At 42.5% G+C, this 18,903-nt stretch overlaps 1 protein-coding gene across 1 annotated transcript; it reads left to right on the top strand.

Annotated features, from left to right (window-relative positions):
• The first annotated feature begins 2,519 nt into the window (after positions 1-2,519).
• On the top strand, positions 2,520-11,945 carry LOC118511512. The gene is made up of 3 exons (XM_036054688.1): positions 2,520-2,795; positions 10,039-10,281; positions 10,874-11,945. Exons 1-3 carry the CDS (start codon positions 2,757-2,759, stop codon positions 11,705-11,707), a joined length of 1,116 nt encoding a protein of 371 aa, XP_035910581.1. The 5' UTR covers positions 2,520-2,756; the 3' UTR covers positions 11,708-11,945.
• Positions 11,946-18,903: the final 6,958 nt, after the last annotated feature.

The raw sequence follows: 18,903 nt of genomic DNA, 5'->3' as shown, positions 1-18,903 counted from the left end.
AAATATATCTTCGGAAAGCTTCACTTGTCTTCAGAAGGATTGATATGTTCTGGATGGATAGAAAATAATTCATCATCTTCTAAATATTCTAAAGATAACTGCATTACGATGAAAACTACATTTTTCTTCTTTGACTCTACAGCTTCGAGAGCTCTCAGCCAGTCATTTCTGGCTTCCTTGACTTAGTTTACCAATAGCTGGATGGTGAGTTTGCATACGAGGAGACGGTAAATTGCAATAAAATCATTTTATGACCGTTTTGCATTCTATTTAAAATAACAATAAATTTGAGACATTCGATTCTCCGATCAAAAGATTTTTTTATTTGTCAAAAACCATAAACCGCCGAAAACTGTATAGATCAGAATAAACTTTTTTTTTTTGGATTTTTGTCTTTTAAAACTTCTTTCTTCTTCCTTGGCCAAACAACCTCTTAGGTCTTGCCTGCCATTTATTATGGATAGTCTGGTTACTTATACTTATGGATACCGCATAGTAGGATAATCACTATGGAGGAACGGTCAAGATGAGATTTGAATCCGGTCCTGTCGTATGAAGACCGGCACCGCTGTTGCCTTTTCCACCAGACCACCACTCCTTTTCAAACAAAAAGTAAAATAATGTTCTTATAACCCTTAACAAAGGTTAAATTTTATATTTATCAGTATTTAAATAGATAATAACATCACTAAGTTGAGGATTTGTCAAATATTTTGACAAAAAGAACATTTAAAATGGGAAATTATGTATGTTGTTGTTTAAATATGTATAAGACACAGGTTTTGGATGGCTTGTGTTAACTTAGGGTATGGTCGGAACGTAGAGATATTGGCCGGCTGCAAAGCTATTATGCTTAAAAAACATATCTCTAAAGAAAAAGGAGTTTGACGTACCAGCTCTCCAGTTAAACCGTCAATCAAAGGCAATAATCACCAAAAAAATCCAAATTATTCCATTCTTATCAGTTTCTTTGCGTTAGAATTTTCATATTGGAATCATAAGAAATCGATGTGCAAAAAACACAACACCCACCAGAGCCTTCTCACTCATCAATCATATCGAAAAATGACAGATACGCTATCACATTACGACGCTTGGGGAGCTACGGTGGACATTTTCGCATTTTGCAATCATCAAAGTTCATCGACCCAGAATCTCGTACAATTTTTGGCGTCTTTATTGCCACTTGTAGCTTCGAAATTTGATTCCGATAAAGATGAAAGGTGAAAATGACTTCAAATCCACAACACACAGAAAGCGGGAGAAAGACACCCTCGCTTGCTTTTCATCCCACCCGAATGAACTCCATTATTGAGAGGTACTAGTTGGGGCTGTGTGTGTATGTGTGGGATGGGAATTTATTGCCATGCTAATCTGTTAAGGTGTGGTGTTCTGATTCGGTGCAGGGAAATTATCATTTCATTCGGTCAATAGGTGAAAAAGGCTTTCCCGCCAGCTCCATATTGGGATTTACAGACAGATAATGCAAAAAGATCCACCTAAGGGTTGGAACACCAGGAAAAGGCATACGATAGCATGTAAAGGTAATGAATTTCTATTAATTGGACACCTTCTACACATGTTCACAATCAATAAATCCTTCCCGGTCGGTACATTAAGCCGGCACCGAAGGATACAATACCCCACCCGGTGTGACATGGCACAACTACACAATACAAGCCAGTTGTTTCAGCCAGCAAGCAATTCGCTTCTTATCATCGCACGGTGGAAGTGGCCCGTAAGCCAATTTACTGCTTGCTTGTAGGCAATTATTTGCTCGACCAGTTTCTGTGCCGGGGCCAGTTATGCCAGTCCTGCAGGCGGCAACTTACTTAAAGCCCGGGTATGGTGTTTCTTTAATTGATCGTGACCGAAACCGAACCGTTGCCCGCGCTACTAGTCCGATCGAAGTTGGACAGATAGGAGAACAGAAACAGCTGTTGGAATGGATCTGGATCTTCTGGGAACTCATTGTCCGGTCAGTTGTTCCTATCCAGCCTATGACTTTCCAAGGGTCTAACGAGCCTGTACGCTCGGAACAGATATTGCTCGGGAATCAATAAGGTGGGAGCTTCTTTTCCTCAACCGCTCAAGATGTGACTGCCCCTCCGTGGGCTTATCTACTGCTTGCTAAAAAGCGAAAGGTTACACGGCTGGGGAAGGTCCTCGTCTTCTGCCTCGAACCGCTCGAAGTGGCGATCCCGAGGGCGAATCGCTGGCACAGAAGAAAACAAGAACAAACAGTGCTCTATCGCAAACCACGCATCACCGCCCTGGCAGAAGCACCGCGGACGAAGATCGAACCAAAGCACTCCAGAAGAACTGTGCTTCGTTCTTGTCGTTCGTCGCGGTGCCGGGGGAGAAAAAAGCGGGTGGGTTGCTTGCGCAAATTGGGGATGCAAAGAATGTGAAACCAGTGTGGAGATCACCTCACAACAGCAAACGCTCCGGTGCCGCAAAACGGAGAGCGCAACAGAACGCAAGGAATGATGATGGCCATATAAAAAGGCTGTCACACGCATCGCATGGCGGTTATTGTTTTCGTGGTCGCGGGAACGCACGCTTCGATACGGCGTCGATCGATCGGTAGTGTTTCAGTGTGGCTAGCTTTCCGAAGTTTTGTAACAGATTGCCGGTGCTACTAATTTAGTGTGTGCCAGTGTGCGGTAGCCATTTTCGGGTGACGATAAGCTTATCGGTGTTGGAAGAAAGTTAATTAGCGTAAAAGCCTGTGCGGTTGTTTCGTGTGAACAACAATGATGGAGAAATTCTTGCAAGTTCTAACCATCCTCTCGGTACGTGCAACTGCTTTGAGAAGAAGCGTAACACAAAACAACAACAAAAATCCAATGCGTGAACATTATCCGTAATTTACAGTGGAAATCGTGGAAACTAACGAAATGGCCCCCTTTTTTCGGGTTTGAAATTCGATATCAAACGTGCGATAAAGCGCTGCTAAGGTGAACGCAGTGGAAGCAAATTGCGACACGAAGTTGTAGTAACTGAATGTGTGTGTGTGTGTGCATGTGTATGTATGTGTTTGGATGGAGTGGCCTTTACTCCAGGAATTAAAATCGAAATTCTCGGCTATTTCCTTTCCTCTACCCGGTCCTTACTCGCGCCGTTCCCATTATCCGGGGAACGGGTGCCGAAAAGTGGAAATATAAATTCTGGACACGAATTTTACGCTTCTCCCCAAAGTTGGTCGGCGCCAAGTCGGGAAGTGATTTTTTGGAGGGCGTTTGAAGTTTTACGGGGTTTGTGTAAGATTGGGGTTGGATACTGTTTTTGGAGGCCGATTTGGTTGGTGTTGGAAGGAAGTGTTACTAGGAATACTAAAAATCTGGATGAGGATTAGTGGATAGCATCAAGTATTATTCCCGGTTCTATAACACTTGAGTCGTTATTAAATTTGTATAGATTAAAATTACAGAACATTAAATTAAAATTGAAGGTTTGTGTTAAATATATTTGAATAACGTTGAAATTTTGAATTTAAATTAATTTTTAAAGAAGATAAAATTTTAAGCAATTAATGGAAAAAAATTCCGGAGCAACAGTAATAGAAAGGATGAGAAGAAAACTATTGAATAAATTATATAAAAAACTATGTACTGTATTGCTTTACAGTATATATAAAATATACAGTAGAAACAGTAAAACAATAAAAAAAAAATTAATAATCTGAGATAACAAAAGAACATTATAAATATACAAGTCATCACAAGAGATAGGGTTATAGATTAGCAAATATGAAAAAGAAGTATAAATTAAACCTTTGAAGAAGGAAATTTAAACCATAGTTAAATAAATATAAAAAAGATACAGTACAACAGAGGAAGTAAAGGAAGGACTGTATGGATATGAAGAAGCATAACAATATAAAATATGCATCTGAAAAACGTATAAAAGATGGAAGTTCAAAGGCGAGTGCAAAATAGAATAGTGTTATGTTAATTCGACTTATCGTATTCACTAGGCTTCACAAGCTTAAATTTGAATTCTTAAGTCCATAAACCAAAGGATTGCAAAAAAAAAAAATCACACATAGAATTTTAACCTTTATAGAAGCCAGCAATACGACGTTCTACAAGATTTAAAACAAGAATCTTCACCACTATCAATTCCAGTTCAAAACCTCCAAATGCATTATATGCCTGGTTTTTCGTTTTGATTCCCCTCTGCAATTCTGCATAAGCCATAAATTCTTAGGATTACTGGATCGGTTCCGATTGTGGCTGCGATCTCGCACCAGTAATCGTACTTCCCAATCGGTCCACTAATGTCGTTAACCTTTGCAGCTAAACAGTCGTGATCGGATGCACGCGATACATATCATGCAACGGAAATCTCCAAAACGGATGAAGGCGTTGCCGGTCCAACTGTCAAACATGTTCCAAAATGTCCAAAAATAGTGTGCGTGCTAAAAGTTGGAGCCGAATCGTGCAGTGCGAGGATCGGCACCGACTAACTTTACTCGATCGATTTAGCTTTCTGTTTTTTTTTTCTTCTTCACTTCTTTTGAACGTATCGACAAACATACTGGGGGGAGCGGGACCCGCACCGACTAAAATGTTTCCCCAAAATCGTTCTAAATGTCACGCCGGGAACAGTTAGCCTGGACTCCACACCCAATCCAGAGAGTTGTCTCGGGAACAGGTTCACCGGGCAGCTGGAAGCACCAGGAATGCTTACAAACATTCTAAGCATTCAAAATGCTAATGTACGAGGACGAAAATGGTGTTAACACAACGTCACGGGTTGGTTCAAGGTTATCGCGCACTCGCATCCAGGAAACCCGTTCCTATCAGGAACGCTCGCTCCAGGGATGAAGTCCCAGATGGGGATCCTATTTGGATTCCCTGTTCCTTTTTTTTTTTGCAGAAACCTGTTGTCCGGAGCGCATAGGAGCGCGGTGTGGCGAGTTCAGTGACCCGATAATGTGTGTAGGCTGCACTAATTTATGCAAAAACTTATCGGCTTTGATGGCCATCTTTGGTAGGGGGACACACGCACGATCGTCGGACCCCTTTCGGTGATGGTATGGTTTATGGGACGATTTTATTTTATCGACAGCCTGTATTCCATTTCTTTTTCTTTCCCTTCAGAATCGATCTCCATCGGTGTAGAACTCGTAGAAGGAACGGCTGTCCGAACCGAATCATAATTGTCGTTCTAAAATCGATGACGATATTTATCGCCCAAACTGACAGTCATCGATGAACTTTCGATGTTTACCGCCAAGAGTGCCTTCGAGCAAACATTTAACAATCAAACGTCAAGTGTTTGACCGTCCAACGCCACGAGGCTTCAGAATTGGCAGTAAATTTGTTGCCCGGGCTTCATGTTTGCCCAGAGCGTCGACGTTTGGGGACGTGCTTGTTTATCTGTCCAGCCGCGTATATGATACGATTTCACGCAGCACCAAGCAGCTTAGTGGAGTCATAGACAAACAAAAACACATAAATCAAGGCCATCCGGCAACTATAATGACGACAACTTGGCCGATAATCAAACGGACGCTATCCGCCATTAGGCGTTGTAGAATTTCGGATGAAGAAATCCTTCTCCCGGCAGCTACAATAGCAAGCAAGCAAGCAAACAAATTAGAATCGTGACAAGATCGTTTCCCAAAACCGGACCACCGGAAGAATGTAATAAACCCAAATATCAGTTACTCACCAGAATGAGGGAATGAGTAAACCCCTGACAGTCTCAGGCTTGGGATTACCCAAAAGCATAAAATCGGAAAACAGTTGATTCGCATGAAATATTTATAAGCCCCATTATAAGGGTTCGTCTGGTGACAATGTCTGGTGATTCATCTGTTTCAGGTGTTTGTCTGGAAGGATGGAGGTAAAAAAAACCTCCCCCCCGAACTCGTCGTGCGTGCTGACATTAGAATTAAGTCTTCTCGGTCGTAAGTTATTTCGGGGCCAACGGCGAATTTGGCGCAAATTCGGGAGAGAGGGAAACACTTTCAAAGAACAATTTACATTTCAATCACGGGTTCGGGGATGATTAAAGTACGCCTCACGTAAACCCTAATCGATCAAACTATAAGCTGGATGGACTTGGTTCGCAGTGGTTCAAATCACTTTTCTAGTGAACCAATCGAAAGAAGCTGCCGTTATAAAAGCTGTACGTTTCAAAAATGGCTGCTTCATTCTATTTCAGTCGAAAAACAATTACCGGATTAGATAAAAAGGCAATCTTATGTTGATGAAATATTCATCCATCTCCGGACAGATGTAACGTTATGAGGCGTGTCTGTATTTTAACGATGATTTGAATATTTCGCCAAACAGTTCAATGATGCTTATCGCTTTGATGAATGAGTTCTCTCGCTCTCCCTCTCTCTCTCTCCCCCTCTCTCCCTCGCTCTCTTTTGCCGTAATGCATTAATCCTTCGGACGTGCCACATCCCATTTGGTGTAAAAGGAAGCAATTTGTGTGGCGAGGAAAATCTTCGCCTGACCCTAATCTTCCGATGCCATTTGTTTTGCTTTGTCGGGTTTGCTGACGCACCAACATTCTTGATGTGTTTATTGATTTCCGTCTCCTAACCTATAGTGGATATTATTTTATTTTTGTCTATTTTTTTTAACAAAAAAGAAGGCTGTCTTGTCCTATATACGCTTGCCGGGGCAAATGGAAACCACTTCATTATGCAACTTTGTCACGCTTCGGTCGCACGTGCCCACGTTCACTTAATGGTTCCCCGGGCCACTCACAAGCCCAGCCAAACCCTACAGCCCTACATCTCACTTCTTTCACTGTCAAGGTGAATACAAATCGCCGTTCACTGTCACTCGGCTGTTCGTTTCCTCGATTTCTTGGTGGAGAGCCGTACCACTGCAGACGCGTTCGTGGTGTAGCGATGTAGCTGGTGTCAGTCACAGTGGGTCAGTCATACCACAACCTACGCTAACATGCAAAATCGGTGCAGTTGCGCTACACACCTTCACTATCTCGAATAAATCTCTTTCGAACGAAGCGATTGGAATGCATTCGGTACATTGCTGCACGTGCCGTTGCAGGAGTGTGATTGCAATGCAGTGAAATGGAATAAAGGGGTTGAAGGCATCGCTTTCGATTGTTTGGAAATGTTAATTGAAAATTGTTAATGGCAAAAGTGGTGCATTGATGGGAGACGCTTGTTTTTTTTTTGAATAGCTTTTGCGATGCAAGCAAAATGGTCTACGGGAGAGAGAATAATTTTATGGTGATTAATAAACACTCTTACGAATTATTTTGCATACAATAAGAGGGAGGAAAAAGGGGGAAATGTTTGAAAATTTCGTTAGCTTTATTCAAGGAAAGTTTCAGGTTATAAAAAGTTATTATTTTTTCCACATGTTACTCACTTACACGGTGAAGGATAAAGCAATAAGACCTGCCTGATACTCGTCATTGACACTACTTATTCCGAGATTTACGTTAGGAAGAACCATTTCAATACACGAAAAAAGCACCACCAACTTTTGATTTTTTTTAAATTAAATGAATTGAAACTAAATACAGTTTATTGCTGGAAACCTCAAAAAATCATATAAAATTGTGAGTTAATAGACAAACTCTTATAATGAATGAGCTAGGCCAAGTTGAAGGCAAATTGTGTTAGAAGGAGATGTCCTTAGCTATAGAGGAAATAATTTAAAATTCTTAAGAATTAAGAATTAGTTGATTTGTTGAATATTGACACCAACACTTAACTTTTATTTAATTTGATGTTCTTATTCTATTTTTCGTCACTGTCTATGCATGGGTTCTATACATATAATTCTATGTACAATATTCAATTACATAATTTTTCTCCTTTCTATATGTTAAATCACAACAGAGATTAGATTACTTATAAACTTATGTTTAAATTTTCTTGGCCTAACGACCTCTAAGATCATGCCTGCCATTTCTGGCTTACTAGACTTATTGATACTGCGTAGTTGGAAAGTGATTTCTCACTATGGGGGAACAGTCCAGAAGGATTTGAACCCCGGTCCTGCCGTATGAAGACCGATGCCTTTGTCGTATCTACTACCGGGCTACCCACTGAACTATGGGTCTGAAATTTATAATAATTGAACAAATCATTTGAACATTATTTTAACAATTAACATTAATTTATCGTTCTGTTTATGGAATAATTGCGTTACTTATTACTTAACATTTTACATCGATTTAACAAATTGAATGTAAAATAATTCTTAAACCGGTGTACTCAACGTTAAATTATATGTGCATTATATTTAAACAAAATAATAAAAATTGATAAAACATTAGTACACTCATATTGTTTTGTAAAATTTAGAGAAATTGAGTCAATAACAACAAAACAGCACAAATATTTTAGTGATCTTAGATAAAGCGTAAATATAAAGGATCAAGGATTATTATTTAAATGTAAAAGCATTTAAATTATCTTTACTTAAAATTGTTTATTAATTCGTGCAAATTTACAGTAAAAATATCCCTCACTTAATTTACCTCGGAGTGATAGTCGGAGTGATGAGTTCAGATCCCATCCAGTCCGCCTCCCCGTACGCAGGGCTGACTACTTTGCTACGGGTAAAATAAAGTCACAGAAAGCCCGTGATGGCAGGCTGATATACCTTTAGAGGTTGTAGTGCCAAATAAGAAGAACAAAATACCTCTAAGTGTAGATAAAATGCATCATGGTTCATACATTCACACCCATAACAAACGCTCAATTTGGTACTAATGCTATTATTTAACTGTATGAAACTGTCATGAAGTAGAAAATAAGCCCAAGAGGCATTCTGTACGTTATTGATTCCCAGCCATTGCACACTATTATTCTAAACCATCCACCAATATAACGCAATCAATCATCCACAATGACGACAATAAACATTTCGAAACTCGATCGCGTAATGTTGCGAAATTGAAACATTTGCTACATTATTGTCCCATTACGATGGTACGCGTTGGGGTGCGCAAGAAACTACTTCGCCAGAACCGAAGCACATAAATAAAGATGCCCATTTTGTTGTAACGCAAATTTACATTTTTGATCCAATTGGTCAAAGGCAGTGGCAGTAGAAGAAGCAGCCAGTTGCATCGATCATCATTCCTTGGGAACAATTTTTCTATCCTTCCTTTTTACAAGCAGTCCAACGCTCGGCGATGATTATGCATTATGCTTGAACCATATCCAACGATTCTATCATTCGCAACAGTCAAAGAAAAGGAAATAAAAATTCACCACCACCGGTTACAATGCGGAACGATATATAATTTCAATGCCACATCGGAAAAGGGTTCCGGAATCTTCCGGTTTTTATGATTACTATTTCTTCGGCTTTCCGGCCGGCTGTCATCTTCCCTTCGGGAAGCGGGAAGGCAAGCATAGAAAATCGACCAACGAACGAAAGGTCATAAAAAATATCGCACAATCTATGGATGGGTCTGCTGGTCCACCCCGTTCGTGCCAAACGCATTACAATGCCCACTGTTGCTGCGGCAGTGAACAGGCCGGTGGTTACGGGCTAGATGCTGCAGCATATATCTTTGGTGCGTTCGGTTGGGTTATTTTATTTTCGCACCACCAGTTGGCGGCTCCCGAAAAGCTTTTGGCAGCGTGTCAAGCGAGTTTGGGAGGTTTTTTTTCTTCTTGCTGGTGCAAGAATAATGTCGCCAGACAGAAAGCTAAAGGCGAAAAAAAAACATTGGAGAACGAAAAGCTGCTCCGAACGAAGCGGGAATATCCACCGATGGCCACTAGGCACTAGTACACACGGGTTTTGTGAAAGGATGACAGCTATGGCGGAAATTCTCTACTTCCGTCACCGGTGTTGTTTTACGATTTTCCTGGTAAAAAAAAACGACCCGTCACTTTATCACTTTCTTCCCTGATATCTCCGAGACGTTTTCATTTCATGCTAATCCGAGCATTGTTTCGGAGACTTTGGCCAGGTTCAGAGTAATTGAATTACAAATCGTGTCCGTGATGCTAATGCTATTGTTTCGTTTTTGTTTTGTTTTTGCTTCTCGTCCGCTTAATCCCAACATACGCAGCTGGTAACACCGTTGCTGCTTGCTCGGCGCATCCAGCTCGTCAACATCAGCCCGGAGGAGGCCCAGAAGTACATCACCCAGCAGAGTTTGGATCTTCGGTACGCGTCGAAGCTCGGTGAGCATCCGCTCGGTTACACGCGCAATGTGCAGGATCCGGCCACCTTCTACTACAACGGTCGGCTTATCGACAATCCGGAGGACTACGTGGAGGAGGAGTACGAGGCGAAACAGTTCCACGGGCAGGTAGGAATGCATTCGATCTTGAAGCACTCACTCTCATGTGATCGTCATGTCGGTTAAGAAATTCGAGGTATCTGGTCTGGGTAACATTGCGCACTCATTTACTTCCAAATTATGCACACAAGCACCAAGAAACAATTGGATTGTGGAAGATTTATTGCCTGCCTGCCTATGGAGAGGATTTTACGAACACAGGCTTGAGGACGTGCTCGGCTGACCGGGGGTTTGAAATTATTTTGCAAAACAGTATCCGTTTGGCTTGCTGCCACAAGGACACATCAAGCTCGCAGTAAATCCTTGGGCGGATAGCGATGGTCGGTTTTATGGCTTTATTTCGGCGCGATAAAGTTTTTCTTTTATGGTTGGCGACTGGCAATAATGAGCGAGCGGGGCTCGTGCTAATCAATGCAGCAAGGATTTTTTTGATAAAGTTTGAGAAACTAAAGATAGTAATATCCGGTACTGGTTTTAAGGTTCAGTTCTCTTGTGGACATCATCAAAACTGAAGCCTGATGATATTTTGGATAGAAATTTACTTAATTTAAAGAACATACAAAAAGTCTAATTTATTGTATGTATCTTCTTCAAAAACTAGGATGGGCTCGGTAGAGCAATGTTCGGCTACAGTGACCACAATCAGGCCCGGCTGGAAGCACGCAACGCAAACGGTGAGGTCCGTGGCTCGTACCAGTACGTGAACCCGCTCGGTGAGGATGTGATCGTACAGTACTGGTCCGATGGGCTCGGTTTCCACCAGATCGACAACCGTCCGGAGGTACGTCTGCAGCCGGTAACCGAAACGCCCGAGGTGCGTGAGGCACGTCTCGCACACATGAAAGCATGGGAGGAAGCCGCCAACTTGGCCCGTGCCAATCCAGACGTAACGTCCGGCAGCACGGACGACGAACCGTACCGTGCCGTCCAAGCAAACACGGTAGAGGATGAGCCTGAGCAGGATGAAATATTGGCTGCCGTTTCGAACCAACACCAGAGCCTGATTCGCTATCCGAGCCTACCGTACACGGACCACATTTCGCCCAGCGTGTCCTCGGATGCGCTTGGCGACGAAGGTGTCGTCGTGGAAGCGGTACGAAACGTGAAGAAGCGTAACAACGAGCAGGACGAGCAGGCGGCTGGCAGCGAGGATGAACCGGCGGTATCGGCCGATCCGAAAGGATTCTTTTACAGTTTCGACTATCCCGTCCAGTTGGTGGCGGAAAGTGCGGCCAAAAAGGCGGCCCGCGCAGAATTCGGCGAAAGTCCTCAAGAATCGGTGGTGGTGGAGACGAAAGATACAAGCGTCCCGAAAGCGGTTCCGGTGGATGATCGTGTCTCGTTGAAGGCGGTTCTGAGCGGTGAAACGTTGGTCGACGCTGTTCACGATGCTCAGGTTTCACCGAAACAGAAGTTGCAGGTGGAGCGTAACTAATGCGCAGGGACATTGGGGGAGCAAAAGAACAGTCGGAAAATAAATTGGAGCAAATCAGCAAACGAAAAACCACAAAAGCCATCGGGAGCGAACGAAGCCGTAAAGAGATCTCTGAACGAACGATCCAGACAATGCTGTGTGTGTGAGCGTGTGAGCTTGTATCGGTACGTCAATCAATCGAATTGTCAGACACAACTTAAGCGAACAAATAAAACATGAATGATCGGGTGAAAAATGACTCTTCGTTTAAGTTTGGGTTCCTCGTTTTAAGGTTCCGAAATGCTTCTCTTCTTCATGCTGTTTATGTTATCTCCCAAAATGGTCTTCTTGGTGTCTTCCAGAACAGAACATTCTCAAAAAGGATGACATTTAGAGCGCTTCAAAATAAGCAAACAGTATGAAGACAGCAGGAAGTTGCAAAACAGCATTAACCCAAACACACAACAAAAACTTCGTTTTGTTTGGCGCTGTTTAACATTTACGAGAATAAACTCCACTGTTTTAATAACATATTATTAGCATCGTGCACCCATCTTCTCGCGGGTCATCCTAATCACACAGCTAGTGTGCGTGTTCTTCAAGACGGGCTCCAGGAGATGCAACACTCATTAGTAGAAAATTGGAAATTGAATCTCATTTATCTCGCCACCTCTATTAGAACCTCCCGAGGGCATCCGTGAACGGTAGCATTATTAATGGACCCGCTGGATCTAAATATCATCCCTGGCTGTAGGAACGGAGCGGGCGAAACCAGATCAAGAATCCGAAACAGGTTTATTATTTGATCATGATCACAATCATAAAGACGTATAGGTCTGAAGGAGGGATAGGTCCGAGATAGAGGCACCAAGTTTCTGCCCCGGTCATCTTGCCGTTCGTACCCGGTAGGTTAAGAAGTGATTAATAAAACAAACTTGACTTATGGACGATCGTCAAAACAACATCCAATCGGCAAGCGGGTGATCATATTTCGGTAAATGGGAAAGTTGACGGCGTCGGACGTCGTAAAAGTTTATTGCAAGCTTATTACATCGTTTCTGACACTTGTTTTTCTGTTATTTATGGGTGGATTAAATTGTATCAGAATATTGATAAACCAGTTTTATGGGAGGGGTAAATGATATTAAATTAAGTTGTGGTATTTGAGGGGATTGTTTCTTTTGAAATGTAATTGATAGTGTACACTTATGATGTTTTTATGAGCCTATCCTTTGGTCTTGGTGTGGTCCGGTGACCAAGGCGATGACGGCGCCGGTCTTCCTCCACGGCAGGATTTGACTATCCTGCTACGGGTAAAATCAAGTCACATAAAGTCAGAAATGGCAGGCCGAGACCTTTTGAGGTTGCAACTGAAAACGCCAACTCCGTGGTTGATGACTTGAATGGCCAATAATCCTAAAGTAAGCAAGTGTATCAAATAATTATTTATAGCAAGCCTTCGGATGACAACTCAGTGTTCTGGCAGGATTGTTGACAGAAGAGGCTTGTAACAATCATTTCCTTTATTCTATTTGTTCTTCTAGCAATTAAAGCTTCAGCAGAAATTCTCCAATATAAAACTAGATTGATTACTAGGATTCATAGGTTCTGAGCTCAGAGAAAGAAAATGCGATGGATAAACTTCAACTGCTCAATTTTTGTTCAGACAGATGGAAAAAGTCTCGACCGAGCTTATTATTATATCACGGAGCTATTCTTCCTAGCTGGTAAAAGTTCTGTAAACTATCGTTCAATATGCCTCGTCCAGGGGGCCAAGGGGTTTCGCCCAAGGGGCCTCTCTCAAAGGGCCTCGTCCAAGGGGCCTCGTCCAAGGAGCCTCACCCAAGGGGCCTTGCCCATGGGGCCTCGTCTAAGGGGCTCTGTCCAATGGGCATTGCCAAAGAGTTGCCGTCCAAGAAGCCTCGTTCAAGGGGCCTCGTCTAAGGGGCTTTGTCCAAGGGGCCTCGTCCAAGAGGCCTCGTAGAAGTGACCTTGCCCATGGGGCTTAGTCCAAAACCTCGTGCAAGAGGCCTCATTAAAGAAGTCAAACGTAATTGAAGCATGTTGTGTCATTCTTATTTTCACGATAGATATTATTATTTTTTCCCAATTTATCCAAGGTGTAATCTAATGGAAAACCCGTTTATCTGAACGCATAACTCAATTAATCGCATCTCTCGTCCGAATTTCTACACACCATAACCTCTTTCACTGTGCTCGACCCCACCAAACGATCACACACAGCAACCGCTAACCCTTGGATCTCGTGTAACGTACAACATAATTTTCACTTTCTACTCTGATCTTTTCCCAACCTTCCGGTACTAACCGGATCACCCTTTTCTAGATCACCTTATCGCATCTGCGCATCTACACCCCAAAAAAAGAGAGACCTTTCCAGGTGCGAAACAAAACATCATCACCCATCACCACACCGTGGCACCATGTTCGGACCGTGCTGGGGAACAATGCGAAAATGGATGCATTTTCTTTTCTCTCTCACCATTATGCGAAGCTGGCTTCTGTCGGTGTGTTGTGTCTGTATGTTTACGGGTGCCCAACAGCGCATTCGGTATGGTCAGCTTTTCCGACGCACCATACATCCCCCCAACCCACCACGCGGAGAATGTGCGGCTTTTATTGGTTTTTCGGTTCATCTTGGGATGGTGAGATTTTTCACTTTTGGGTATACCAGCTTTGGTGAGATTTAAAGCTTGCGCGCTTTTCTCTAATTATTTAACGCAGCATAGGTAGAACCGGGTGCGTAATGTATTTTTGGTGCTGTTGCTGTTGGCGAAGGTGGGATTATGTTTGAGTGTGTGTGTGTGTGTGTGTGTGGGCCGAATGGTAGGTGACCGAAATTTCGTGACGAGACGGGGCCGAGTCGCGCAGTGGAAAATTTGGAAAGAAAAGAAATTTCACCCTCTGCGTGTCATTTTCCCGCACGGAATCGGTTTGGGCTTTGGCCATCCGGGTTGCCTTGAGCGTATATAGTGGACCGCCATCGAGTGGCCACGGTTTAGTCGGTAGCAACTGATCAGTGCCGAACCACGTTTGGTTTGGACGAGTGATGCAAAAAGTGAAAATACACGCGCGGACCCACGGTAACTACGGGTGAAAATGAAAGGAATACATACGGTGCCGATAGTTGTGTTCTGTCTGTTGCTCGCACTGTTCGGGACGATCAGTCACTCGTCTCCACTGGTGACGGTCGACGGAAGGGCTGCTCCAGAGGAGAAGCGTGGTGTAGGAATGATCGGATTTCCTTCACTGTATCACGACATTAAGCATCAGTTCGGAAGTATTGGACACGATCTACGGAAGCTGATCACTTCGCTGATGGGTGCGACGCAGGTCGTCTACTGGAAGCCACCCTTTAAACGTCAACCGGTACGAAGGGCCGATACTTATCATCGTCAACAAACGCACGTCAGTCGAGTTCCGCAGCCTACTACGACCACACGCCAGCCAAAAACCAGACAAGGTCGTCGCAAGAAAGCGTACACCGGTGACGATGATTTCGATGATTTCTTTTCGTTCGATTTGCTCGGCTTCTGGTGAATGCGCCCGGTGTGTATGCAATTCCGCATTACTCCATACATCGTTTGTCTTGCGCTGTGTTTAAATTTTAATCGCTGAAATACGTTAAGAATGTGTTTTCCGTGAAGTAAAATATTGAAATGAATTTATTAGTGAACGTTTTACCACACATCTATCGTACAAACAATTAAGTGCTTTGTAAGGAAGTAGAAAAAAAAACAATCATTTTAGCAAGTGAAAATGCGTAATGTGTAATGCCGTGGTCTACCGTCCGACACGAATTAGCGCAGTTCGGTTGCTGTATCTGCAGAGTAATTAATTTTCACACCGATGGCCGTAATGGCACACGGAGTAGAAATCTGCATGTATGGTGCAGTGTAGCAAAAAAGTAATATTCCAATGCTAGGAAAGATGGATGGAAATTAGTGAAATTTTTCACCCACCCTGGGTGCTGTGTTCCGGTGTATGGGGTGTGCAAAAACGCATCGCAAAATAAAACAAAACAATCTCCACAAAGATGAACGAACGCTTTGAAAGGAAAGTTACAAAAGAGACTGAAAATGGCCACCGCGTTTCCTGCATGCGTGAAGAAGTGTGCAATCGTGAATGGAGCAGTGATTTAATTGATAGTGTAGATTTAATTTATTTATTGCCGATGTATATTGATAATAAAGAGAACTTGTTTTAATTGTGTTTGTTTTTGAAATCATTCAAATTGTTTAATAAAAAGTATTTCGATGACTGAAATTGTTTATAAAAGATTTGAGATTATTTAAAGACATTTATTGCTCTTGATTGATTGATCTAGATTGATCTCTGCCTAATTTATGTCTGTTGTGCTAATTAACCCTTGACGATTTTTCACCGTCTTAGCATTCCGCACCTAATTCCTACAAAAAAATAGGACCAAGACACACTTTCTTTTCTATTTCTGCACGTTTTACCACAAAAGTGTAGCTAAGGAAATCTGGATTTAAGAAACCCGCATCAAGAAAATGTAAAGCAAAAAACCATTTTCTTGTGTACGGTATCATCCCATCGCTCACTCGCGCATTAATTATGCTCCCTCGCAAGGGTTCTAACAAGTTTCAACATTAACAAGCAAAAGATCACACCCTTACACCGTACCTCATGCACGCTGTTTCGGCCGGCCCATATTAAAACCTTTCTCCCAAATGAATGAAAAGAAAAACGAGCTTTGATGAGCGAACGGATAGTTGCTGTAGCTTGTGTTTTTGATGGATTCTCCGTACAGCGCACTCCCGATCGATCACCGTGCAGTACGAACCCCGTTCGACGATATGGGAATGGGTAGGATGAAGCGCATCATGATGATGATGATGACGATCATGGGGATGATGATGCGAACATTATCGGTAGGAATCCCTTTGCATGTACCGTTTCGGTACCGTTGCGAATTAAAGCATCTTTCCTTTGGTGGATGGATGGTTTTTCGCTCCCGCTTTGACCTAGAAACGGATCGGTTTGGGTAGCTCGCCGAAGCACGACGGGATGGAAAACCGGGTAAGATTCGAGCAGAAAAGGGTTATTTTGCTGCATGGAAAGTGAATTACATTATGCAATTATAGAGGGGGAGCGAGAAGCATTATGCAATTACCGGACTTGTTTAAACAAACAAGATGAAGCTCTGGCACACGATGAATCGCTTGATGGATGAAGGGTTTCGTAAAACACCTTGTTCTTTGTAACTAGTTTAAGATGGGTTGAGCTCACCTAAGAAGTGGTTCTGTGGTGGTAATACGAGAGAAAAAATAGTGGGATTAAAAATAAGTTCGATTGAAGCAGTAGTTGACTTTGATAAGTTTCACCTTTCAGATCTTAAGCTGAAGAACTGCAATTAATTTAATAAAATATTATTTCAAATTCATAAGTTCATAAAAACTATAGAAATGCGTTATAAAAGGCCAAATTGTACAGAAGTATGCAAAGTGCATCACAAAACCCCTGAAGGTATGCAATTTGCATTTCTTTAGTTTTCAGGTGCGATTACCATATCGTCTGCTGGATATTTTCCATTCAAAAAATAGTATTATTCTCCTACTCGACTTTCATTTAATTAATCTAAATTGAATGTAAATATTCTCAATGCAGATTTATTCCAGTTAATTCCAACTACTAATGACATACCGACAACGATGCATGCAAACTTCGTTCTCATTCGTATTCGAATTGCCTAGTGTTTGATTAAATCAGATCGGCAGTTCTTGATCTGCTAATTACATTCTATTCAACCCTCTCCTAGCAGGAACATGCAAACGCAACGTTTTCCCATCATTCAGAATTCAAATCGATACCTCTAATTTGCAATAGAACTCTATTATACAAGCTATATCCAGCAGCAAAAGCTGCATGGAAACGCTTTTGAAAACGTTTTTCGCGTTTCCCCCCGGTCGTGATCAAGCACCGTTTGCAATTCTTCAATTTGGAGATATTTGTAAGACGTTTATCAATGATTACACCTCCTGTCTATGGCACCTTGACACACCCCAGCCGGTTCGAATCACCAGGAACCAGGAATGACTCCTGCCTCAAGCGTGTGTTTGAATTGGCATATTGATGCTTATCCGCTCACTTTTCCATCAGACGATGAACATAAAAAACACCTTTCCAAATTAGAACGGTACACCAATGCGAATGAACGTGATCCATCCGTTCTCTTTATACGCGAATGAAGTGGTGTGAACAGGAATGGAAAGAAAAAAAACCCCGAAGCAGAACATCTATCAATTAATCCATTCCACACACTGGTAAGCATCTTCCCGCTGGCACCGAGCAGGGAAAGAAAATATGCTACTGGGCCACAGACTCGGACGCGCATTTCTCGGTCCATACGTGCCCGATAATTTTGCCACTTCCCAACCCACCCAAATTACGACCGGTGCGCAAAAACTTCTGGCCTTCTGGTTGGTGGTAATGGAATTAAATTTGCTAAAAGTTGCCTACCCATACTACGGGCTGCTGGACACGGAAGGAAACCGATAGCCTTATCAGTTATGTGGCTTCATTTTGTTGTCTGCCTTCGCGAAGATGTAGAAGCGAGAAATTAAGGTGCATGGGCCTATGCTGCTGCTGACGATTGATTTTATAGGACACGTGCTTAAATGCAGCAATTTCAATGTCTCGAATGGTTCCTGGAGCGATTATCGCTAGATAACCATCGACACCCTGAATGAAGCGCTTTGATGGACGGTGAAAATCGTCGATCGAACTACTTTTAGCAGGGGAATTATTTTAAACGATGCAAATTCCTTCAAAATGGTCCCGATCCACATTTGAAGCACCCGAACGGGAGTGAGCCGAGCAGTGCATGATTTGTGGATAGGTACTGTTTTGGGTGCTGGCGAGTCTAGGCTGTTGTAAGACAAACGCGGATCATTAAGTTTGAATAATGGTGTGAAATAAGGGGCACTTAACCGTTAGGAGGTGCCTGGTGACTTGAAGTTGTTTATTGAGGAAAAGTGTTAATGCGGAAGTCGGAGGTTTTGGGATTTAGAGCTTCAATTGTAACAAGTCATTTAGTAGCATCTATGTCAATGCTGCGGTCTATTCACTCACCAATATATCTTCCTCCTTTCCTTTCCAAATCCTGTAAATTGATGGTATCTAGACAGCAAGCTATTATAAGAATCTCTTAGGTTCTAATAACTCTTCTCTCA

This window comes from Anopheles stephensi, chromosome 3, assembly GCF_013141755.1.
Source record: "Anopheles stephensi strain Indian chromosome 3, UCI_ANSTEP_V1.0, whole genome shotgun sequence".
Lineage (NCBI taxonomy): Eukaryota > Metazoa > Arthropoda > Insecta > Diptera > Culicidae > Anopheles > Anopheles stephensi.
Note: the sequence above shows the minus strand (reverse complement) of the source record. Positions and strands in the feature narration are given on the sequence as shown.

Excerpts from the sequence above, each read along its gene's own strand:
- LOC118511512 (XM_036054688.1), top strand. The coding sequence starts at position 2,757 with ATGATGGAGAAATTCTTGCAAGTTCTAACCATCCTCTCG. Across the intron at positions 2,796-10,038 it reads AAGTTCTAACCATCCTCTCG|CTGGTAACACCGTTGCTGCT; the intron begins GTACGTGCAACT and ends CAACATACGCAG. Across the intron at positions 10,282-10,873 it reads CGAAACAGTTCCACGGGCAG|GATGGGCTCGGTAGAGCAAT; the intron begins GTAGGAATGCAT and ends TTCAAAAACTAG.